The sequence below is a fragment of the Erythrolamprus reginae genome, chromosome 2 (assembly GCF_031021105.1).
Source record: "Erythrolamprus reginae isolate rEryReg1 chromosome 2, rEryReg1.hap1, whole genome shotgun sequence".
Taxonomy (NCBI): domain Eukaryota; kingdom Metazoa; phylum Chordata; class Lepidosauria; order Squamata; family Dipsadidae; genus Erythrolamprus; species Erythrolamprus reginae.
Window position 1 is genome coordinate 179936269 of NC_091951.1, and position 25712 is coordinate 179961980.

The window sequence follows — 25712 nt, forward strand, 5'->3', positions numbered from 1 at the left end:
CTTTTGCTACTTTGTGTTGTATATATGTAAATAATACTTTGTTAAATACTAAGTCTGTGTCTTTTACTGGCTGGATCACACAACTACACCACTGCAATAACTCTGTTGTGTGTATGTCAACGTTTTCGCACAAGGCTGCACTGAGACATACTAACCTTTTTAAATAGTTCTTCCTAACTAATTACAGTTTAGTGCTATCTCTCAAGACTTCGTAAAAGTGGGATAGAAAGAATGATGGCTCTTGCTATTGCCTTTTCCATACTTTTCAAGCCATTCCTGTGGATTTCCATGCCAGATTATCCTTGATTAATTTACAGCTGTGTAAAACTTGCTTTGGTTACCTAAATAATTCATTCATTGGCTGTAGCAAAATGCAGAATCCTTTGTTTGGATCTATAACATTTTTTTTCCTTTGCAAAAAAAGAAGAAGAGGAGAAGTCTTGCTTTCACGGCTTCCATCCAATATCTTTTCTCGCCAGGGTTTTGAGTCTCCTCCAGAGGATGTCATTCCTTTTGATGCCGCGTCAGAGGTTCCGTTAGAGGATCAGCGAGCTGAGGCCATGACACGGATCCAGGACAGCTTATTAACTGGCCAGGCCCCAGAGGCGCTCTCTCTCTTGCGCTCGGCAAGGTAGAAACCTGAAAGAGGCATTTGTCTGTCTTTTTAGCTTTCAGATAAAACCTGCAGATCTGTATGCAACAGTTCAGAGCAATATCTTATCCTGATTCAGTCAGGTTATTGCTCTCCAGAAGCTGGAGGTGGGACTAGAAGGACAATGATTGGGTAGGAGCTCCCGGTTTGCTCATGCCTAGTGGTCGTCAGAGAACCGGTCGTGAAGGGAGCATGAAGCTCCGCCCACCCACCCGGACTCTGCCATTTGGGTTCTTTTACACTCTGTGTATGCGCAAAGTGTTCTGCCTGCGCAAAGGGTAAAAGAACCCGAATGGCAGCGCCCAGACAGGTGAGCAGAGCCTCACGCACCCTTCGCGACTGGCTCTCCAATGACTGATAGGCACAAGCGAACCGGGAGCATTTCACCCCTGGGTCGGAGAATCTGCTCATCAACATACACTGGCATCTCTACCTAAGAACGCCTCTACTTACGAACTTTTTTAGATAAGAACCGGGTGTTCAATATTTTTTTGCCTCTTCTCAAGAACCATTTTCCACTTACAAACCTGAGCCTCCCAGACTAGCCGGAAGAGGCAGGGAGAAGCCTCCACGGGGCCTGTCTAGGAATCTCCTGGGAGGAAACCGGGCTGGAAAAGGTGGGGAGAAGCCTCTGTGGGGCCTGTCTAGGAATCTCCTGGGAAGAAACCGGGCCGGAAAAGGTGGGGAGAAGCCTCTGTGGGGCCTCTTTAGGGATCTCCAGAGAGGAAACAGGACCGGAAAAGGCGGGGAGAAGCCTCTGTGGGGCCTGTCTAGGAATCTCCTGGGAGGAAACCGGGCTGGAAAAGGTGGGGAGAAGCCTCTGTGGGGTCTCTTTAGGGATCTCCAGAGAGGAAACAGGACCGGAAAAGGCGGGGAGAAGCCTCTGTGGGGCCTGTCTAGGAATCTCCTGGGAGGAAACCGGGCTGGAAAAGGTGGGGAGAAGCCTCTGTGGGGTCTCTTTAGGGATCTCCAGAGAGGAAACAGGACCGGAAAAGGCGGGGAGAAGCCTCTGTGGGGCCTGTCTAGGAATCTCCTGGGAAGAAACCGGGCTGGAAAAGGTGGGGAGAAGCCTCTGTGGGGCCTCTTTAGGGATCTCCAGAGAGGAAACAGGACCGGAAAAGGCGGGGAGAAGCCTCTGTGGGGCCTCCCTAGGATCTCCTGGGAGGAAACAGGGTCTCCACTCACCCTGTGGTTTCCCCAATCACACGCATTATTTGCTTTTACATTGATTCCTATGGGAAAAAAATTGCTTCTTCTTACAAACTTTTCTACTTAAGAACCTGATCACGGAATGAATTAAGTTCGTCAGTAGAGGTACCACTGTAGAAGCAAATCTTCTGAATTCCTGCATCGAGGAGACCCTCAATGGTCTCACATGAACTCTCCTGACTTTATGGTTCTCCAAAACCAAAAACTTTTATTTATTTTTTTAAAGTAAAAATCCAGTTAACATTTAACGAACAAGACTATTAGAATAAGATGAAATCAAGCGAGCAATTTTCAATCGTGTTTATATGCACAGTTAAACGAAAGATTTAAGGTAGGCGTTAGGAGGAGCAGCAGGAGATAGAATTTGAAGCTGAAATTTGTACAACTGATGTAAAAATGTTGGAATTTGAAAGAGAAGAGCTAGTTTGGTGTAAGCACCAGCCAAGAGACTATGAGTTTGTCCTGCCGTAGTTTTGAAAAACATCTGGATGACTCTGGGATGGTTTCTCTCATCCCAATCCACTTCATAGTATAGTTATTGAGGGGAAAATAGGAAGATGAAGGAGTATTAGATATGTTCTCTGCCTGAAGGTATTTATAAAAAATAATAAATAAATGAAGAACAAGTGAAAGGGTGTACAGTATGTTAAAATGAGCTAAGAATTTTGGATATAACATTGATGGAACAATAGCATGTAGTCAAAAGGACTGAAATTCAGACTGTTACAATTTAAAAGAAGTTTTATAAAATGATGTACCATTGATACATGGCTTCAAAAAAATTATCTAGAATGTATAAAGACACTTTTATCCATGTTGAAAATGTAAACAACATAAGGGATCATTTTCTCAAGACTGGTGGATTTACCAAAAAAAAAAAAAAAAGCCAGAAAAGTTTGAGTTCAAATGCATACAGGGATACCAAGAATATTAAAGACTAATATTCAACTGAAAGTGTAACTTTTCTTTTTGGAATTAATGGGCAGACAATTAGCAAAGAGCCATGGAATGTTATTTTTATATATGATCTCTGTTGTGAGAGTACTTTATGTGCCAAAATGGAAAGATTCTGAAGTACTATAATGGAGGAATGTTTGGAGAAGATGACAGAACTAGCAGAAGTGGCAAAATTAACTTGTTTATACTTAAAGAAAGAACAGTTATTAAATTTATCAGTGAGTGGAAAACCTTTGTGGTCTTTTTTCCTAAAAAAGAGGGAAACGTGAATTTATGATTTACAGATTTGATTATTCAAAAGGGTAGATTTTGGAAAGAAATTAAGATATAACTTTAGAAACAGAGGGTAAAATATAAATGTACTGATAATTGTTGTTAAATAGATCAGAATCCACTTCTTTACAACATGTTGCATTTCTCAATAAGTATTCATTTGAGATTTATACACACACCTCCAAATCAGCTGTATTTTCTGAATCTTTACAATAACAGTTGCTAAGCAATAGATAGATACTGGTGGCTCTGTATTTAACCCTGCCTGTAGTGTCTGACATGCTTGATGGGGAAATTTATCTGTCTCTTGCACTTACCTAAACTTTCTTTGTTCTGCTCCATAAGGGAGGTTTGGCCCGAAGGAGATGTGTTTGGATCGTCCACTGTTGATCCGGTTGAAGAAATGGAGCTGCTGAAGCAAATCTTATTTGCCAACCTCCCTCGTGAGTATACTCCCTACATGGCTTCCCTGAGACTAAAACTTGAAAGAGACGTGGTGGCGCAGTGGTTAGAATGCAGTACTGCAGGCTGACTCTGCTCGCTGCCAGGAGTTCGATCCTCACTGTTGTGGTTAGCTCTGGCCCAGCTCCTGCCCCAAGGACTGTGGATGTGGGGGAGACATCCACATGCTGCAGGCCTGTTTTGCCCCCGGTGGAATCTGCTGATGAAGGCTCCTCTGACCCAGAAGGCATGAGTGACAGGGAGGAGAGTGTGGCAGACAGCTCAGAAGGAGATCAATTATCTAGCTCCTCCTTGGATTCAGAACAAGAGTTAATGATACAGCCACGCATGCGGAGAGTGATGCATAGGCCACAACAACTGTGAGATTATTATCAAAGAAAATGAGGCCACCTATGGTTGGGTGGGGCTGTGGTAATTAGTGAGGCTGCTATAAATAGCAGCCTGTGGGTTTGGCCATTGTGGAGGATTATCTGATCGTTGTGTTTCGTGACTGCTTTACTGACTTTGAGCTTTTGTGTGTTGATTTTTCCCCGCTTTGAAACTAAACCAGAGCAAAGTGTGTTTCACTTTGTGAAAGAAGAAGAACTGTGAATTGCCTCACAGCTTCAAGCTAATTATCACAGAACTGATAAGGGACTTATACAAATTACCAGTTTGTTTGGAGACGAGTGCTCTTTGCTATACCAAAAGAGGGCTTAGGTTAAGTGAATTTTCATTATAAAGAACATTGTTTTGAATTTTCAAACGTGTGTGTGTGTATGAAATTTGTACCTGTGAATTTTTGGGAGGAGTCTACCAGAGAGCCCGACAGAACACTCACCAGTTCAAGGTTGACTCAGCCTTCCATCTGTCAGTAAAATGAGGACCCAGGTTTTAGGGGGGCAGTATGCTGACTCTGAAAATCACTTAGAGAGGGCTGGAAAGTACTGTGAAGCAGTATAGAAGTCTAAGTGCTATTGCTATGGCTAAGACTTCCTCTCTGCCTTTCATGGATTCTTTTAACAGTTTTGGATACCTTGGTATTTTTCTGTCTTTTAAACAGCAGCACAACACTATATAGATCCCTAAGGCGGCATTTCTCATATTGCAATAACAACAAGGCACAGACACAATTTTCTCAGGCAAGACTCTTGTGTTTCTGAGCTGGATTAATGACATTTTCCTTTAAAACTCCTGCATGTATTCAGGGCAGGCAGCAACTGAGCCAGATGAGCCCGAGGAGGCTGCTGAGGACGAGGAAGTTGCTGAGGAAGAGTTGGCATCTGTGCAAGTATCTGAAAAAGAGTTTAGCTTCCTGGACTATGTGAAGCGGTAAGTTTTTTCTTGGTCTATATTTACCTTCTCCGCGCAAGGAGTATTTCAGATGTCAAAAGGATGTCTCTGTGACGTCAAAGCTCCGCCCATGGAATTCCCTATTGGGATTCCCCACCTCCGTTTGAGCCGACAGCTCCACGGCTCTTCTGGCAAGGTGACAGCCGGGCGGCGGGGCTTCTCGGCGGCCTCCCGAATGCCGTACCCAAACTTTCACTGAACTTCCGGGTTCTGCGTTCAGAACGCTGAGAAGCCCCCGGCTGTTTCAAAAGGTGACAGCCGGGCAGCAGGGCTTCTCGGCGTTCTTACGAACACGAACTTTTGCCAAACTTCCAAGTTCAATATTCGGGGGAAAGCCGAGAAGTGCCCAGCTGTTTCAAAAGGTGACAGCCAGGCAGCAGCGCTCAGCAGAGTGCCGTTTTTGCGATTTTGTTTTTTGCTTGCATGCATTAATCAGTTTTACATTGTTTCCTATGGGAAACACTGTTTCATCTTACGAACTTTTCGCCTTATGAACCTCCTTCAGGAACCAATTAAGTTCGTAATACGAGGTATCACTGTATTGGGTTTTGGCAAAACCATTCTAAAACCTGGTCCTGTGACTGTGGGGCAAGCACTACAAATTGTCCAGAAAATTTGTGTTTGAAAGCGAGTGGTTAGGAAATGGATAGATGCCAGAATACTCAGCCAGGAACTCAGGAACCAACGTAGATAAATAATGAAGACAGTTCAGTGGGAATAGATTTAAGTAATTTTAGTCTTCAGTGTATTCAAAAAATACTTTCTTCTTCTATTTACAGAATATATTTCACTTTAACTATGTACACGAAGGTATAACAAGCCCTACTTACAAGTAGCTATTATATTAACTCTGGTTTAACTATCTTATCACCAGTACGCAGAAATAAAAGAAGTTTATAATGCTCTGGCCCAATCAGGTTGCAGCCTGTGTCATTGTGACTCAGCATTATCACTGTTTTACATATTCACAAGCTTCTTTTACCTTACGTGGAATATCACCTAGAACAGTGGTAGGCAAAATTGGCTCTTCTATGATTTGTGGACTTCAACTCCCAGAATTCCTGAACCAATCATGCTAGCTCAGGAATTCTGGGAGTTGGAGTCCACATGTATTGTTTTAAAAATTGGGAAAAAATTAATAAACATATTTTTTTTAAAAAAAGAAGAGCCAACTTTGCCCTACCCTGGACCTAGAATATTGTTTATTCTTGATACAAATGACCCTATACGCAGCTGTGTTGCCAAGGACTTAAAGAGTCTCAGAGTCCTGTTGGAGTTGGGCGGCATATAAATACCACAAGATAAATCAATGAACGAATAAATAAATAAATAAAGTTCAGTCATGTGACCACGGAGGGGGCTCATTTGTTGGAACTTCAAAACAAGGTCAAAAGTCCCCTTTTCCTGGTTTGTCATAACTTACATAAGTGACGTTAGTTGGCTACTAGAAACAGTAATTGCCGCATCTGAATCCCTGAAGAAGCTGAACGTTGTTTTATTCCCTTGATGTTCTGAGTACCAGCCTGTGTGCGCAAGTAATCTTCCCCTGCTGTTTCTCAGAACATGCCTTCATGTCTTGTATCCTGTGGTGCAGGTTTGCTAGCGCGAATGTCGTCAAGGCCTACTTCCTGCTGTTCAAAAATTACCAGCAGAACAGCCCCCACACTAATCACTGCGTGGTCAAGATGTTGCACCGCATTGCCTATGACCTCAAGATGGAGGCCTTACTCTTTCAGCTTTCCGTCTTCTGCCTTTTCAACCGCCTCCTCAGTGACCCTGCGGCTGGAGCTTATAAGGTGAGGTGGAACAGAGTTGTGTATGGTTGGCTATGACTTTGGTGAGATATTAGATTTGAAGTGTAAATTAAAACCGTCAGCTACAACACAGGAAAGGGAATAGACGTCCATACGTACATGCAGTCCTAGAATTAAGAAGTCAGGGTGGTGCAGTGGTTAGAGAGCAGCACTGCAGGCTACTTCAGCTAACTGCTAGCTGTCGTTCAGCAGTTCAGATCTCACCACCGGCTCAAGGTTGACTCAGCCTTCCATCCTTCCCAGGTGGGTAAAATGGGGACCCAGAATGTTGGGGGCAATAGGCTGACTCTAAACCACTTAGAGAGGGCTGTAAAAGCATTACATAGCGGTCTATAAATATAAATGCTATTGTTATTAACATCCAGAGTAGAAGTCAAAATTTCTATTGCTAAGTGAGACTTTAGTTAAGCGGGTTTTGCCCCATTTTACGACCTTTCTTGCTACAGTTGTTAAGTGAACCACCACCGTCGATAGGTTAGTAACTTGGTTGTTAAGCGAATCTTGCTTCCCCATCGACTTTATTTGTCAGAAGGTCACAAAAGGGGGAATCCCGTGGGCCCAAAAGATTGCAACCATCATAAATATGAGTCAGCGGTCAAGCATCTGAATTTTGATCACGTGACCATGGGGATGCTGCAAAGGTCACCAGTGTGAAAACGGTCACAAGTCATGCTTTTCAGTACCGTCGTAACTTTGAATGGTCACTAAATGAACTGTTGTAAGTCGAGGGCTGCCTGTATTGCATGCTTTTTCTGTATTGGTGCTTGCCCTGTACAAAAACCACAGCCTCCAAGGTCCGATTGGCCCCTGCTGGCCTTCTATAGCAGTGTTTCCCAACCTTGGCAACTTGAAGATATCTGGACTTCAACTCCCAGAATTCCCCAGCCAGCATTCGCTGGCTGGGGAATTCTGGGAGTTGAAGTCCAAATATCTTCAAGTTGCCAAGGTTGGGAAACACTGTTCTATAGAACTGGTCTTTTTGCTGGTGATCCATAAAGCATTGAAGACAGGGATGGGCTGCTACGGGTTCGCCCGGGTTTGGGCAGATCCGTAGCTAACGTTATGGCCGGTTTGCCAAATCCCAGCCAGTTTGGTGGGGGGCGGGGTGTCCAACTGGCCATAGCTGCCTGTTTGGCAAGCAGAGGAAAATTCCTGCTACCGGTTCTATTGAACCAGCCTGAACCGGCAGGAATCCACTTCTGGTAGAAATATAGTCTTCACTTATTAACAATAATTAGGACTGGGGACTCTGTCGCTAAGTGACAGGGTCATAAGGCATGATGTTATGATTGCTCTGACTTCTTTTTTCCACAAAGTTTTTTTATTTTTTTCTCCACCATAAAAACATGCTTGCGTATCATGTACCTTCAATACAACATAAATATATCTCATCTTGAGTACAATTTAGAAACAAAAAAATGTCACATATCCATTCTGTTATATCTTATATTTTGCTTAACCTCTGCTCCTTCCTTTTCTAATTTCGTCATTTGGATAAACAAATTATCTTCCAATTAAATTTACCGCTAATATCTCCTTCCCCTGTTAACTAACGCATCTCTCACTTATTAAATCTAAGCCGTAGTGCCTCTTTCTTATCCTTTCACTTTCCTAATAACTCAAAGCCCTGGGATTGCTCTGACTTCTGACAGCAGTTTCTGAAGTCCCATTTGCCATTGTTAGTTGAATCCCATGTGGTCACAACATCCTGTAGTCATTTTATCAGCATTTACAACTCTTATTAATTCTGCTTATCTGAAGCTAGCAGTGAATATTGCGTATGGCAATCCTGTGACCACAGAATGTCGCGATGTCCTAATTACGATCCAGTTGCCAAGCACACAAACCAGGATTGTGTAACCGTGGGGATGCAGCAGTGACTGTAACTGAGGACTCATCATAAGTCCCCCTTACTCAGCCTCCTTATTGAACTGAATGTGCAAACGCTCATGTTGAGCTTTTGGACTTACTTACAACAAACAAAACAAAATGCCTGTATATTTTAGGAGTTGGTGACCTTTGCCAAGTACATTGTGGGCAAATTTTTTGCCTTGGCATCGATCAACAAGAAAGCCTACATGGAACTGTTGTTCTGGAAAAGCACAGCTGTGGTTCGAGAAATGACAGAAGGCTACACAGTGTTACAGGAAGATGGAAGGTGAGATATTAGGTTAATACCTAATTTTTAGGGATGGGGAGCATTTTGAGAAATGTTGCACCTCCGTTGTATTGTCTGTAGATTAAGAATTGAATAACAGAGGGAAATACCCCCCAGCCATTTTAGATAGTATTCCCAAACTATAGAAGCATGGTTTAAGAGAGTTGTATATTTTAGGGCGGTTAATCAAAGTCCTATCAAATGTTCCTCATGTTCTAAGCCTGTGATGGCAAACCTATGGCCCGTGGGCCACTTATGGTCCATGGAGCCATATCGGCACACATGTACGCTCCAGCCAGCTAATTTTCGGGCCTTCTAGGCCCACTGGGAGTTGGGAAACAGCCTGTTTTCAGCCTCGAGAGGGGGTGGGAAAGGCCCGTTTTTTTGCTCTCCCAAGCTCCAGAGCCATTCTAGAAGCCTGGAGAGGGCGAAAACTGTCTCCTCCACCCTCCCGGAGGTCCTCTGGAGGCTGGAAACCTTCCACTTCCCTACTTCCAGTTGAACCAGAAGTTCTGGAGGTTTTTTTGCTCTCCCCAGGCTTAAAAGCCTTTCTAGAAGCTTGGGAAGGGCGAAAACAGTCTTCCCCAATCCTCCTGGAGACTCTCCGGAGGCCAGAAATGGCCTGTTTCCCAACTTGAAACAGACCATTTCTGGCCTTCAGAGGGCCCCCTGGTGGGAGGAAAAGGGTGTTTTCGAGCCCGGAGGCTCCAAGAAAGGCTCTGAACCCTGGGGAGAACGAAACACGGGCGTGGAATTATGTGCCAGGAGGGGGTGCCGCATGGAATTATGGGTGTGGGCACGCACACACACGCCGCCCCCCCTTTGGCACACGAACCAAAAAAAGGTTCGCCATCACTGTTCTAAGCCATTGATTTCACCAAGAAAAAAGGAAAGGAAAACTAGGAATTGCTATCACATCCACTACACTGAAACTGAATGGGGAAAAATAACAGCTGCCATAATTTATCCGATCAAACAGGCTTTCAGGATATAAGGATGGGAGTATGTGCACGCGCCCACATGCATATGCACACACTCCCCTGATTTCTGGTGACTACCTGGACTAGTCTTCTTGGCAAGATTTCAGAAACGATTTGCTGTTGCCTCTCTCCTCCCTAGAGCTGAGAGAGAGAGAGCACCTGCCCCAAAGTCACCCAGCTGACCTTTGTGCTCCAAGGCAGGATTAGAACTCGCAGTCTCCCAGATTCTGGGCCAATGCCTTAATAACTGCTACACCAAATTGCTTCTCATAGATAAAGGACATCTATCTATCAATAGGAAGCCACTGGGTGATGTCATCCATTGGCAAGGGGTTAGTTATCATCAGTAGGATACCTTAGCTACATACCTCTGCCCTGCGTGACCGAAATAATTCTTCCTTGGTTCTTTCTCAATATCTGGAAGTTGTGGTGGTCTGGATGGAGGGGGAAATAAAACAGGCTTTGACTTAATCATAATAAGACCAAATGGCTGAGGGTTTTGCCCTCCCTCCCCTCTCTTCCCTAGTATCTGGATCTGACAATTTTTCTACCTTTGGTTCTGAGTGAGGCTGGACTCCCCGCACTCAAAGCTGATGTCTTCATATAACTCCCTCATGGGTGAAGGGGAACTCCGTGCCACCGCGGCCATTGGCCCAGCCCTTCTGTCTTCATATAACTCCATAGTCAATCGGGAGGGCCTCCTCAGAGTCATACATGCTGGTTAGATTTCTGTATCTCTACCTGGAGCTGCCCTTGAAGACCACCAGCAGCTGCAACACGTCCAGAAGGCAGCAGCATGGATAATAATGGGTGCACCTCATTATTAACTATGAGCCACAGTAGCGCAGTGGTTGGAGTGCAGTACTGCAGGCTACTTCTGCTGACCGCCGGCTGCCAGCACTTTGGCAGTTCGAGTCTCACCAGGCTGAAAGTTGATCAGTCATCCATCCTTCCAAGGTTGGTCAAAGGAGGACTCAGATTGTTGGGGGCAATCTGCTGAGTCTGTAAACCGCTTAGAGAGGGCTGTGAAAGCACTGTGAAGCGGTATATAAGAGCTATTGCTAATGGGTGCACCTCAACAGGTCCATGTAATGCCACGATTCTGCAAATTGCACTGGCTCTTGGTAGGCTTATGGTGGCAAATCAGGGTGCTGGTTATCGCCAATAAACCCTACCTGGCAGAGGACAGGCTAACTTTAGAGGAGGCCATGTCAAACAATGCTGGATGCCATCAGTCCTACATAAATCCAGAGACCCTCCGAACGTTTTTCTTCCTGCAGATTTTAGCTAATAATTTCATGGGGAAGTTTTCTCAGTGGGATATTTCTTTCCTTCACAGTTCTAATTCAAACAAGGCCTCCCATTGGACCGAAGAAGAGGAGGAGGAGCTTCAAGAGCTCTACCACAAGTATAAAGAAGTGGAAGGTAGGTACCTAGTTGCCAGGAGGGGACATCGGAAGAAAAGCCGGCTGATAAGCAGCGCAAGATCAGAACTCACTTTAGGGCCTTCCGTTCTGTGGCTGGTAAGACTGCAACTGAGCGTTTGGGCTGAGCTGAAGCTTTCATAAGAAAATTTTGGGATCCCATAAGGAAGACTCTTGTTTGGTGGCCCACTGCAGAACAGCCTCCAGTGTATTCCTGACTCTAGATCAGACCTGGGCAAGGGGCTGCCCGTGGGCCGTATACGGGCCGCCTGCTGTCTGTGACCGGCCCATCCGCTTTCTGTGACCGGTCCATGGAGGTCGGGGTCCGCTCCAGTGCGAGGATGAAAGAGCTCACCATGTCTGCTGGGAATACTCTGGTTCCTGCTTTCCTGATGAATCGTGTAGAAAGCAGGAACCGGAGGAGCCCCGGCAGATGCGGTGAGCTCTTTCATCCTCGCACTGGAGCGGACCCCGACCTCCTACCGAGAGCGGCCGAACACAGAAACCACACACACACTCCAGCACAGTGACTGGTGCCGTAAAGGAAACAATTAGGGGTCTGTAGAGTGGGTTTGGGTGTTTAGGTCAGGGTCTGGGTCTTTAGAGTGGTCAGCGCCGAAAAAAACCCCTAGCTCTGAGCAGTACAAAAGTGGTACACAGATACCACGTGCTTTCTCCCCTGTCCCCTGCAGCAGCTACTAGTCGGGCAAAGAATTGGGACTCCTTGGAATAATTAGCCAAGGTTAGCTGCTAGTATATACAGTATTGGGTAGAACTGAGTTAATTATATTAGTCCGGCCCTCTAAAACCATCCCAATTTCTCATGAAGCCCCATGGGAAAATTAATTGCCCACCCCTGCTCTAGATGCTTCAATAGCGGTCTTCATCTCTTTTGCATTGTTCGGTCTCATGTCTCTCATCTTTCTCTTGGCAATGCCACATAGATTCTCTATGGGGTCAGGCGAATTTGCTGGCCAATCAAGGACAGTATTCTCACGGTCATTGAAGCAGGTTTTGGTGCTGTGGGCAGTGTAGGCAGGTGACAGGTCCTGATGGAAAATTGAAATCTCCCGGTAGGCAGCTGTGTTGACCCTGGACTTAATGAAGCACAGTGGACCAACATCAGCAGATGACATGACTCCCCAAATCAACACAGACTGTGGAAACTTCACACTGGGCTTCAAGCATCTTGCTGTGTGTGCCTCTCATTCTTCCTCCATACTCTGGGTCCTTGGTTTCCAAATGAGATGCAAAGGTTTCCACAGTCTGTGTTGATTTGGGGAGCCATGTCATCTGCTGGTATTGGTCCACTGTTGCCAAGAGAAAGCTGAGAAACATGAGATTGAACAATGTGGAAGAGCTGAAGGCTGCTATTGAAGCATCCTGGTCTTCCATGATACCAGGCTAATAGCGTCCATGCCACGCCGCATTGAGGCAGTGATTGCTGCAAAAGAGGCCCAAACCAAGCTTTGAGTACATATGCATGCTTATACTTTTCAGAGGTCCAATATTTGTTTTATATACAACCCTTTTTTATTGATTGCATGAAATATTCTAATTTTCTGAGATGGGGGATTTGGGGTTTTCATGAGTTGTACCCCATAATCATCACAATTATGACAAATGAGAGATTGAACTATCTTGCCTCGCATGTAATGAAGCTCTCTCATATACACTATTATGTTTCACCTTTTAAGCTGCATTACTGAAATAAATGAACTTTTGCACGATATTCTAATTTTTCTACAAATGGCTATTGGGGCCATAACTACAGGCACATGTGTGTACAGATAATCCTTGATTTTCAACCACAATTTGGAGCCCTAAATTTCCATTCCTAAGCAAGGCAGCTATTAAGTGAGTTTTTCCCCATTGTATGATCTTTTTGCCACAATTGTTAAACAAATTCACTTCCGTTAGGTAAGTGAATCATGTGTTTGTTAAGTGAGTCTGACTTCCCCCATTGACTTCCTTGTCAGAAACCAACTGGGAAGGTAACTTATGGGGATCACATACATACCAGTTGCCAAGTGCTTGTATTTTGATCCTGCGGCTGCGGACTCTGCCACAATCCTAAGTGTGCAAACTGGCCATGAGTCACTTTTTTCAGTGCCGTTACAACTTCAAGTGAGTGGTTATAAATCGAGGACTCCCTGTATAATGCCCAACCCAGCTCTTTTGCTTCTCTCCAGCCAAAGTCCCAGCATCGAAGTCTTTTGTTCTTCTCAAAGTCTTGTTCTGCAACCCCTTCAGGTGAAGATGTGCTCGATAACATCGTGTCGCATATCGGCTCTCATCACCAGGGACGAAAGCGGGTGGCCAGGAAACTGGTGCAGTTGGGCTTGGTGAGCAGCGTGCGAGACTTTCCTCCGGTGCGGTAGGTCATGTTAACACTTCCCATGAATTCGGGATCTTCATAAACAGATTATTATTTTTTTCAAAAATAGCAAAAGATGATCGGCATGGGTCGGTGAGGATCGGCAAACGGATGTTACCAGGGAAGGCTCAGACTCCTTGGGATGAGCTACCAAACTCTCTGTCCATAGTTCTTTCTTGTTGATAATTTCAAACATGTTTCCCTAAACGGAGCTCCATCTTATTTATTTATTTATCTATCTATCTATCTATCTATCTATCTATCTATCTATCTATCTATCTATCTATCTATTTATATTTATCTATCTATCTATCTATTTATCTATCTATTTATTTATTTATCTATCTATTTATCTATCTATCTATCTATCTATCTATCCATCTATTTATATTTATCTATCTATCTATCTATCTATCTATCTATCTATTTATCTATCTATTTATCTATCTATCTATTTATCTATGTATCTATTTATCTATGTATCTATTTATCCATCTATTTATCTATCTATCTATCTATCTATCTATCTATCTATCTATCTATCTATCTATCTATCTATCGGATTTGTATGCCGCCCCCCTCTGGAGACTCGGGGCGGCTAACAGCAATAATAAGACAGCATATAATAATAATCCAATACTAAAAACAATTAAAAACCCATTATTATAAAAACCAAACATACATACAGACATACCGTGCATAAAATTGTAAAGGCCTAGGGGGAAAGAGTATCTCAATTCCCCCATGCCTGGCGGCAGAGTTGGGTTTTAAGTAGCTTACGAAAGGCAAGGAGGGTGGGGGCAAGTCTAATCTCTGGGGGGAGTTGGTTCCAGAGAGCCGGGGCCACCGCAGAGAAGGCTCTTTCCCTGGGTCCCACCAAGCGGCATTGTTTAGTTGACGGGACCCGGAGAAGACCCACTCTGTGGGACCTAATGGGTCGCTGGGATTCATGCAGCAGCAGGCGGTCCCTGAGGTAATCTTTCTACCCTTTAGTCCCACAATGGCAAATCTGACAAATGGGACACAACGTCTTATCTGCTGGCACACAAGCCTTTGCCCTAGCTCAGCTCAGTGTACATGTGTGTGCCAGCCAGCTGATTTTCAGCTCCCTTGGGGACTCTCTGAGGGCATTTTTGACCTCCCCAGGCTGCAGGAAAGCCTCTGGAGCCTGGGGAGGGTGAAAAATGGGCCTACCGGGGGTAGGGCAGTGCAGGGGGTTGGGGCATGTGGGGGGGGCATTGAATTATAGGTGTGGGCACGCAGGCGCGACAGCGCATGCACACATACTTTCAGCACCTGAGGAAAAAGAGGTTCGCCACCTCTGCTTTAGTCTCTTGCTTACCTTGATTGTGTAAGCAGAAAGGTGTTGCTTGTGCCACTTCCATCACGCTTGCTGGAGCGAATACCCTTTCTTGGCTAGGAGCTGTAGTAACAAGAGGCATTGGCGGGAAGGATGGTTAAAGGTTGAAGTGGGTGTTTGCTTTGCCTCTTAACAATTTTTTTAATGATTCTTCAGCTGTTGTATGTTTCTTACTTTGGTGTCTATTTATTTATTTATTTATTTTAATGTTGGCTCACTTGTACTTGAGATGGATGGCTATAAAATGTATTTTATAAATAAGACAAGGATATGTAAGTTGTAGGATATAGATAGTTCTTGATCAATGATGGTACCCTGTTTCCCCGAAAATAAGACGTACCCCGAAAGTAAGGCATGTCAGAGGTTTTGCAGAATTTGCTAATATAAGGCACCCCCCGAAAATAAGGTGTAGTCAAGTTTACATACGGTACAAAAACACACGGTACCATTCAAAGCTGTTCATAGCGGTACTGTAATAATGTGGCGTCCCCTGCTGGCCCCTTCCATCGCTTTGTACCGTCCAGTACAGCAGACACAATCTGCTGCTGTCTCACCGCCATTATAGTCTCCACTACAGTGCGTAGACTGTAGTTCCTCTGGTGGCCGGAAGCTGCAATAGCTGGAGTATATTGTACCATATAAGTGCCGTTGTTTGTGTGTGTGAGTGCCATACTGACAGGTACCGTACTGTAATCAGTGTACCGTATGGGGGTGTCAGCTTTTCTGCCTGTGAATTTGTCTTATTTGAGAAATATAAGGCACCCCCTGAAAATAAGATGTAGCACAACTTTTGGAGCAAAACGTAATATAAGACAGTGTCTTATTTTCGGGGAAACACGGTAATTAGGACCAGAATTTCCATTACTAAGCAATGCAGCCATAAAGAGCGATATCATGTGACTGTACCACTTAGTGACAGCAATCCCAGCATCCCCGTTGCCATGATTAAGTGAGTGCCAAGAGACTCAGAGGCTGCTACAGTCCAGGAAGGCCAGGAGTGGTTCCTGCCAAGCAGGATAGGAGGCAGATAACTTGCCAGCACAACTAACAACCTTTCTTGCCAGCTTCCCCATTGATTTTACGCGAGGGAGGCTACCAGGGAGCATAGCAAATAATGATCAGGACACTGCAGCTGTCGTGAGTGCGAATCAGTAGCCAAATGCCCAGATGCTGGGACAGCTGCAACTTCAAGGACTGGTCATAGGTACCAGTCGTTCAGCACCATCGTTACTTTGGAAGCTAGTTAAATGAGAGCTTACCTGTAGTTTTGACCCACTTAGAAAACATAACAAGCTCCCCATTTTGTGTTTTGCCTAGAAATTCTAGCCCCACTCATTTAGCTGTTGTTATCATTTTGCCCACTGTGGCCTCTGTGACCATTTAACATGGGCCCTTAGCAGCCAAAATATTGTGTTTCTCGATTAGAAGATTGAAAGAAAGAACCCCCCTATCCAAGACTGTACATTTTGATTGAAGAATTCAACTCTTGGGTTGATTTTATGTTGCTGTTGTTGTTGTTGAAAAGTCTGTTGCAACCTGTACTGTAGTGACAAGTCTGGCTAATTTCCTTCGGCAGGAAAGGGACTCGCATTGTACTATGGACAGAGGAACAGGAGCTGGAACTTCGCCGGCTCTTTGAAGAGTTCCAGGACTCTGATGGTGAGACTGCCTGGCCGATTAGCCAGAACTTTCATACACACCCAACAGTAGAGCTATGGAGGTGTGAGACAAGCTGTGTGGAGACGAGGGACCTGGGACCAGAAATGTTTTTTAAAGCCTCACAAACTTTTTTGGTGGTGAATTCTGCACTACGGAGTGATTATTTTTCAGTGAGCCTCCTAAAGCTAAGAGTTATTTATCTCTGTTTGGCAATCTCTTCTTTTTCTGTCTCCCAGGTTTTGAATTGGTTTCTCTGAAATAATTATAAGTACAGTAGTACCTCTAGATACGAGCTGCTCTACATGTGAGCATTTCAAGATACGAGCCACGAGGGGAGAGACATTTCTGTTCTAGTTCCGAGCTGAAATTCCGGATACGAGCTGAGCTTTTGGTTATCTCAGAGGGGAAAAACAACTTGTTCCAGATACGAGTTGCCTCGGGATACAAGCTCCCTTATAGAACGAATTATGCTCGTATCTAGGGGTACTACTGTACTGTATTTTTCAGAGCGTAAGTCGCACCTTAGTTTTGGGGGAGAAAAACAAGGGGAGAAAATTCTGCCTTTGCCTCCCAAGAAACAGCAAACAGTACTGATGATAGGCACTGTTTGCTGTGTATTTCTGTGCATGTGTGCCTGACCCATAGAAATAGCAAAAAATTGGAGAAATGTACATTATGGCAGTATGTTAATGCCAGAAAGTTTTCTTAAATGTAGTCACACTAACTCCTCCCAATTATTTAAATAGATCTACCCCAAACATGACTAAGTTTAACTCAGCTGCCTTATCTTAATACTAAAACAAGACATTGTTACATTTCAGACTGTACTTGTACAGATGCTGTTAAAACTGATGTGGCTTTCTGGAAGAATACATTATTCTCTGCTATTTAAAAGAAGATACAAAAGCACTGGGCCTCTTCAGATCAAGCATTTATTTTAAAAAGCTTATTCATTTTGCTAAGTTGTCTAGAACAGTGTTTTTCAACCAGTGTGCCACGGCACACTAGTGTGCCGCGAGACATGGTCAGATGTGCCGCGAAGCTCAGCAAGAGAGAGAAAGAGAGAGAGAGAGAGAAAGCAAGAGAGAGAGAGAAAGAAAGAGAAAGAAAGCAAGAGAGAGAGAGAAAGAGAGGCAGGGAAGGAGGGAGAGATAGAAAGAGAGCAAAAAAGAGAAGAAGGAAAAGAAAGAGGGATGGAGAGAGAGGAAGGAAGAGAGAGAAAGAGGGAGAGAAATAGAGCGAAAGGGAGAGAGAGAGAGAGAGAAAGAATTTTTTTTGTCCAAACTTTTTTTAGCCCCCCCACTCCCCTCCCCGCTCAAGGTGCCCCATTATTTTGCATATGTAAAAAAATGTGCCGCAGCTCAAAAAAGGTTGAAAATCACTGGTCTAGAACAATAATAAAGCAGTCTTTAAAAAAAATAAGTCTAATAATTTGAACATTCTACAGACATTTATAGTTATTGACCTATCTCCTTGCATCCAGTTTCAACAGTCTGATTAGCACAAGAAAATAAAATTCTGCCTCTACCTCTCAGCAATTTGCCACCTTGCAGCTTTAGTTTCACTTCCAGTTTCAGCAAGTGGCCTGCCTGCAGCCTCAATCAGCTGGTGGTTGGGAAGCTGATCATCAGTTGCTTGGCTCTTTCTGTTTGCTACAAGGAGGTAAATTGCTGGGAGGCAGAGGCCAAAGGATGGGGGTGGCTGGGTGGGGCTACATTTGGTATATAAGACACAACCAAGTTTTCACCCTCTTTTGGAGGGTAAAAAGGTGCGTCTTATATTCCAAAAAATATGGTAATCCTCAACAACCACAACTGTGACTATGGTTTTGATCTTACTACAGCTTTCCCTTGCTTTATAAACCTGCAAAGATGATAAATGTGGAGATTGATCATAAAGTTACTTTTTCATCACTGTAGCAACTGCAAATGGTTGCTAAACCAAGCAGTCGCTAAGGACTACCTATAGTACTTTGCCAATATTCCCACAGACAGGATGTAGGCTTGGCATCTGAATAGGAATTTCATATGACATCATATTTATTTGCCCTGGGTCACTCGGTAAAGTGAATTATTGGCACCAGCAGAGGGAGCTAAATATGCTGGTATAACTCCTTCTGTTAGCTCACGCTGCCTTTGCCTCTTTCCTCCCTCTGTAGATATCCTGTCCAATGTAATGAGGCACATCACAGTGAAACGATCCAAAGCCCGCATTATTGAGAAGATACTTAGCATGGGTCTGGTGTCCGAGCGCAAGGAGCTTTACAAGAAACGCAAGCACAAATCCGGTTTGGTTAGATCGGTATGCTACCCGCCCACCCCTCAAATCCTTTTTCCTGTCTGCACATCTCCCTTTGAAAATGTGAGCATGCCCACATCTATGCTTGTACAGTGGTCATAAATCCTGGACTAATTTGATTTATTTAATAGTAAAAGGGAAGGGGTACATACAGTGGTACCTCTACCTAAGAACGCCTCTACTTACGAACTTTTCTAGATAAGAACCGGGTATTCAAGATTTACAAACCCGAGCCTCTGAAACTGTAACCGGAAAAGGCAGGGAGAAGCCTCCATGGGGCCTCTCTAGAAATCTCCTGGGAGGAAATAGGGCCAGAAAAGGCAGGGAGAAGCCTCTATGGGCCTCTCTAGGAATCTCCTGGGAGGAAACAGGGCCGGAAAATGCAGGGAGAAGCCTCTGTGGGACCTCTCTAGGAATCTCCTGGGAGGAAACAGGACCGGAAAAGGCAGGGAGAAGCCTCTGTGGGGCCTCTCTAGGAATCTCCTGGGAGGAAACAGGGCCAGAAAAGGCGGGGAGAAGCCTCTGTGGGCCTCTCTAGGAATCTCCTGAGAGAAAACAGGGCCTCCACCCTCCCTGTGGTTTCCTTAATCGCACACATTATTTGCTTTTACATTGATTCCTATGGGAAAAAACGCTTCTTCTTACAAACTTTTCTACTTAAGAAACTGGTCACAGAACAAATCAAGTTTGTAAGTAGAGGTACCACTGTATTAAGCTCTCTCAACAGATGCAGTTTTTCAGATATGATCTTCTTTGAGCTTTCTGCCAGAGGTACTTTTTGAACAGGCAACAATTAGAACTGAAGAAGCTTCTTGGATGAGAAGCGAAAAGTCTTCAAGGAAAAAAAACAAACGAAGTCTAATTGCCTCTTGAAAAAGGACCTTTGGGACAACCATGATGCGGATGATTGAGATTCTCCATCATTGATCTTTGAGCTTCCTTCCTTCCTTCAACTCTACTTCTTCAAGCATGCCTCCTTTCTCAAAACAAAAAAAAGGATAGGATTGTTGTTCTAGTCAAATTCACATTTGCTTCAATCTATCAATCCTTTCTAACTAAGCCTTTCAAAATGTCACTTAAAGCAAAAGTAGCTCACAAGGGATATCCAAAATCTTATCTTACGTTTAATATAAAACGTCCTCCAAGAGGCTAATTTGAGTCAGCCAAAAATACCGGGGTTGTCAAAGCTGCTGTTATTACATCTGGGGTAATGGTTGCTTTTCTCTCTAGTGTGGATTATTGAAGGAGGAACACCCTAATTTAGCATCTCCTACTGTTCTGTACTCTTAAGAGATAGACTTGAGTTTCTTCCTTTCAGAAAAAGGCCTCGTTCCCCAAAGATTCTGAGGTGCCTGACCTGGATGAGGTAGATGACGAAGATGAAGAGGAAAAGGATGATTTGGATAGTGAAGAAGAAGAAGAAGATGAACCGGCCAAGGAGGATGGTGGAAATGAAAAGGACCAAAAATCCTGGAGCAAATGGTCCAAGAAAATGGGGGAAGATGCTTCAGACCGAAAACTTGTGCAAAGCCTGAGACAAGAAGGTGAGGAATTGCTCACAATTTTCTGATTGCAAAAGGAGGATACAGTGATCCCTCGAGTATCGCGAGGGTTCCGTTCCAAGACCCCTGGCGATAATCGATTTTTCGTGATGTAGGGTTGTGGAAGTAAAAACACCATCTGCGCATGCGCGCCCTTTTTTTCATGGCCGCACATGCGCAGATGGTGGAGTTTGCTTGGGCGGCGGGCGGCACCCAGGGAAGGTTCCTTCGGCCGCCCAGCAGCTGATCTGCTCCGCAGCGTGGCAGCAGCGAGGAGCCGAAGATGGGGTTTCCCCGTTGCCCAGGCAAAGGGGAAACCCCATCTTCGGCTCCTCGCTGCTGCCGCGCTGCGGAGCAGATCAGCTGCTGGGCGGCCGAAGGAACCTTCCCTGGGTCTTCCCGCCGCCCAGGCAAAGGGGAAACCCCAAGATCGCTTGCCCGCCCGCCCGGCCGCTCGCTTGCCGCTTGCCCGTTCGCCCGCCCACCCGGCTGCTCGCTTGCCTGTTCGCCCGGCTGCTCGCTTGCCCGTTCGCCCGCCCGCCCGGCTGCTCGCTTGCCGCTTGCCCGTTCGCCCGCCCGGCTGCTCGCTTGCCGCTTGCCCGTTCGCCCGCCCGCCCGGCTGCTCGCTTGCCGCTTGCCCGTTCGCCCGCCCGCCCGGCTGCTCGCTTGCCGCTTGCCCGCCCGCCCGGCTGCTCGCTTGCCGCTTGCCTGGGAGAGATAGAGAAAGAGAGAGAAGGAAAGAAAGAGATGAGAGAGGGAGGAAGAGAGTGTGAGAGAGGAAGAAGCAAGATAGAGAAAGAGCGAGAGAAAGAAAGATGAGAAAGGAAAGGAGTGACGTCATCGGGTGGAAAAATCGCGATATAGCGTTTCTCGAAGATTGAGATCGCGAAAATTGAGGGATCACTGTACTGTGATGATGCTGTCTAATGTCATAGAATCGTAGTGCTGGGACACTAACGCAGCTTTCTAAGCTCCCAGAATGTCTCCCCCTTCAAATGATCTCTTAAACAATTCTCCTGATATCTCCTACACAACCGCCCAGAGCAGTGATGGCGATGGGCTAACCAAATTGCCTAACTTCCATACTATGTAACTTTGCATCCCCAGCGGCTACAGAAGAGGTTTATCAGGAGAGATAAGTAATGTGATTGGAGATGGGAGTTTCTGAAGATTGCTGATTGATGTGACCGGCTTTTTCCCCATGCATTTCTCCCATGATCCCTATATATTTTCCATATTTTAATATGGACCTAGGCACATCTATTAGAAAGTATTGTATATCTTTGACTGAAATGGGATTATTTTTCCCTTTTCTAATTTGCTTTTCACTTTTCCCTTCCCCATTATCCTTGCAAATAAGAAGCTCCAACTCCTACTAGGAACATTTCCCAAAAATATATATTTTTTGTGATGGGCTTCAGGTCATGAAAGCCTACAACAATCTCTCCCCCCCACCCCCCTGATTTTGCTGGCATGAACTTTCTAAGAACTTTTATACCATTAAAGTGTACTATTTTGTTCAAACTTTCCCACAAGATGTGTTCTGAAATGGAATTGCCCATTCCATGATCTTTTCCTTCTCTTTCAGAAGGAATATTTCACAAATACAATAATGTATTCTGAGCAGAGACCGGTTACAAGCGGTGTGCCACAAGGGTCTGTTCTGGGTCCTATTCTTTTTAATATGTTTGTGAGTGACATAGGTGAAGGTTTGGTAGGGAAGGTTTGCCTATTTGCCAATAACTCTAAAGTGTGCAATAGGGTTGATATTCCTGGAGGGGTCTGTAATATGGTAAATGATTTAGCTTTACTAGATAAATGGTCAAAGCAATGGAAACTGCAGTTTAATGTTTCCAAATGTAAAATAATGCACTTGGGGAAAGGGAATCCTCAATCTGAGTATTGCATTGACAGTTCTGTGTTAGCAAAAACTTCAGAAGAGAAGGATTTAGGGGTAGTGATTTCTGACAGTCTCAAAATGGGTGAGCAGTGTGGTCAGGCAGTAGGATGCTTGGCTGCACAGCTAGAGGTATAACAAGCAGGAAAAGGGAGATTGTGATCCCCTTATATAGAGCGCTGGTGAGACCACATTTGGAATACTGTGTTCAGTTCTGGAGACCTCACCTACAAAAAGATATTGACAATTGAACGGGTCCAAAGACGGGCTACAAGAATGGTGGAAGGTCTTAAGCATAAAACGTATCAGGAAAGACTTAATGAACTCAATCTGTATAGTCTGGAGGACAGAAGGAAAAGGGGGGACATGATAGAAACATTTAAATATGTTAAAGGGTTAAATAAGGTTCAGGAGGGAAGTGTTTTTAATAGGAAAGTGAACACAAGAACAAGGGGACACAATCTGAAGTTAGTTGGGGGAAAGATCAAAAGCAACGTGAGGAAATATTATTTCACTGAAAGAGTAGTAGATCCTTGGAACAAACTTCCAGCAGACGTGGTTGGTAAATCCACAGTAACTGAATTTAAACATGCCTGGGATAAACATATATCCATCCTAAGGTAAAATACAGGAAATAGTATAAGGGCAGACTAGATGGACCATGAGGTCTTTTTCTGCCGTCAGACTTCTATGTTTCTATGTGGATCTTTGATACAAGAGGACTGCTGATGGAAATCTGAAGGGGGCCAGGAGATTTTCAATTTGTGTGATTATATTCATACAAAGGGGTCTGATATCTTGATGTCAATCAGTAATTGCCACATCTGAAAGATTAGATCATTGTTACCATCATTTGCTGTTTCACCCCCCGGGCCTCACTTTCCCATGCAATTTCACTCCACAGGTTTCGCTGGCCCCTTACTCTGGCTTCAAAACTGCTTGAACAGAACAGCTGCTGCCCGAGGAGAGGATGGTAAATACAAACAAACTGGGGTGTCAGATTGATTAATTGAAACATTTAGGTGGCTGCCCGTCTCGCTCAAAGTGACCCTGTCAATAAAACCAAGGATTAAAATATTTTTATATACCCTTTAAAATAATACGAAGAAAAATGAGATCATGAAAGTGAGGAGGTTACATACAAAGCAGTCAGCATGCAGGCTTCCCTATTATCAAGGCAACTCCCGGATTTGCTGAAAAAGATACATTTTGAATTTATTTTGGGAAGGCCATAAGGGATAATCTCACTTCAGGAGTAAAGGGGTTCCAGGAAAGGTTTGCCTCTTTACATCCTTCCAGATGGGGCTGAACCACAGCGTGCCTCCCCTGGCAGATCTCATGGTACTGGTTAATGTAATAGAGAGAAGGCAGTCTCTCAGATACTCTGGCCCCGTGCCAGATAGGATCAAAACCAGCTCCTCGAATTTGACCTAGGAGCAAATCGGCAACCAAAGAGCACACAGAGCAGAGCAGGGGTGGAATCCAGCAGGTTCTGACAGGTTGTGGAGAACGGGTAGCAGAAATTTTGAGTAGTTCGGAGAACTGGCAAATACCACCTCTGGCTGGCCCCAGAGAGGGGTGGGAGTCACCGTTCACTGTAAGCTGCGCGCATGCGCGCCCCAAAATACCCCCCCCCCGCGCACCCTTTTCCATGGGCGCGCACTCTCCATCCCCCTGCCATCCCGCGGGGGGGGGGGCGGGGAGGTGCAGCACCCGCAGCAGTAGGAGGAAAGGGAGCCGCGGCCGCCCCTGCCTCCCCACGGTGCCTCCGGCCAAACGCGCCGCTGGCTTCTCGGCCCTGCCCCCCGCCCGCCCGATCCGCCCCCTCTCCTCCGCCGCCTCCTGCCTTGGCGCGCGACTTCTCCCGTGGCGGTGGCAGCTGCGAGACGAAAGCGCTGCCATCCAGGGGGCTGCGAGAGAGGGCTTTCTCCGTGGGCTTCGGGAATGCCCGCCCCGCCCCACTCGCAGCCCCTTCGCTGGGAGCGCTTTCATCCCAGACTTCCAGCAAGGGGGCTGCAGTAGAGGCAGGGCAGGCGTTCCCGAAGCGCTGGGAGAAAGCGCTCTCGCAGCCCCCTCGCCGTCGGTGCCTTTGTTCCGGAGCTCCGACTCACATCTGATCACCCTGCCGCCGCCCCACGGCTACTGCCCAATGCCGCTGCTGAGAGAAAGAGAGAAAGGGGGGGGGGAGAGAGATAGCAAGAGAGAGAAGAGAAAGAAAACAATAGGGAGAGAGAAAGAAAACAAGAGAGAAAGAGAGAGAGAGATGAAAGCGGGGGAGAGAGATAGCAAGAGAGAAGAGAAAGAAAGCAAGAGAGATAGAGAGTGACAGAGAAAGAAAGCAATAGAGAGAGAAAGAGAGAGAAAGAGAGAGAGAAAGAGGGGGGGAGAGAAAGAGAGAGAAATGACTCTTGATTTAAAGCATATGGTAAAAAGCACCCAAATAATAACAGAGAAAAAAAACCCCAGCCATGTGTGTGTGTGTGTGTGTGTGTGAACTCTTGAACCATTTCCAATAGCTCACCTCTAATTGGAAATGGTTCAAGAGTTCACACACACACACACACACAAGGGGGGAGGAGACAGGGATGGAAAAAGAGAAGATAATAATAGTAATAGATTTTGGTTTTGTTTTATTATTAATTTCTTTTAATAAAAAAGAAGGGAATTTTCTTATTTATTTATTTATTTATTTATTTATTTTTCTATGCCGCCCAGTCCCAAAGGGACTGTCGCTCCGACACTATACTTTTCCGCCCACACGGGGAAAAAAATTAGAGGGAACATTGGTGGGAATGGGGATTTTGCAGTATCCTTCCCTTGCCATGCCCACCAAGCCACACCCACAGAACCAGTAATTTTTTTTAAATGGATTTCACCACTGGAGCAGAGATGTAACATGTGTCTATTTTGGGCTGCCCCTAATTGCCCGAGCTGCCACATTTTGCAGCAGCTGAAGTTTTGGGATACTCTTCCATGGGAGGTGACATTCCTATATCGAATATGAAAAGTCGGCTATTTCAAATTACTAATTAAGCTAATCTTCATAAAGTATTGCCCAGGGGTAAGCTCTGGTTTTCTTCTCAGGAGAGAGCCACCTACTTATTCCCAGGTCCTGCAGGGAGGACATTTTTCGGCTTGCTCTAGTTACAGCTGGATAGATTTTTGTTTCTCCAGGATGTGCCCAGCCTGTTCCTTTGGTGCCGTTGACTGAAGAAAGTGAGGACGCCATGGAGCACAAAGATTTCCAGGAACTGCTGTGGAAATTAGGGGTGCGATCTCCAGCCAACGAGCAGGTGAGGGTTTTGATGTGAGGTGACCT

At 45.2% G+C, this 25712-nt stretch overlaps 1 protein-coding gene across 1 annotated transcript in view; it reads left to right on the forward strand.

The window, feature by feature from the left end:
- The window catches only part of TIMELESS (timeless circadian regulator), a 77563-nt gene that overhangs the window by 41045 nt on the left and 10806 nt on the right, over positions 1-25712 (forward strand). Inside the window, exons 15-26 of the mRNA XM_070740558.1 lie at positions 480-631; positions 3437-3534; positions 4741-4864; positions 6480-6681; positions 8706-8857; positions 11177-11262; positions 13515-13638; positions 16575-16657; positions 18816-18958; positions 20274-20499; positions 23298-23366; positions 25568-25686. Of these exons, the coding sequence (XP_070596659.1) occupies positions 480-631; positions 3437-3534; positions 4741-4864; positions 6480-6681; positions 8706-8857; positions 11177-11262; positions 13515-13638; positions 16575-16657; positions 18816-18958; positions 20274-20499; positions 23298-23366; positions 25568-25686 (1578 nt within the window). The remainder of the gene's footprint in view (positions 1-479; positions 632-3436; positions 3535-4740; positions 4865-6479; positions 6682-8705; positions 8858-11176; positions 11263-13514; positions 13639-16574; positions 16658-18815; positions 18959-20273; positions 20500-23297; positions 23367-25567; positions 25687-25712) is intronic.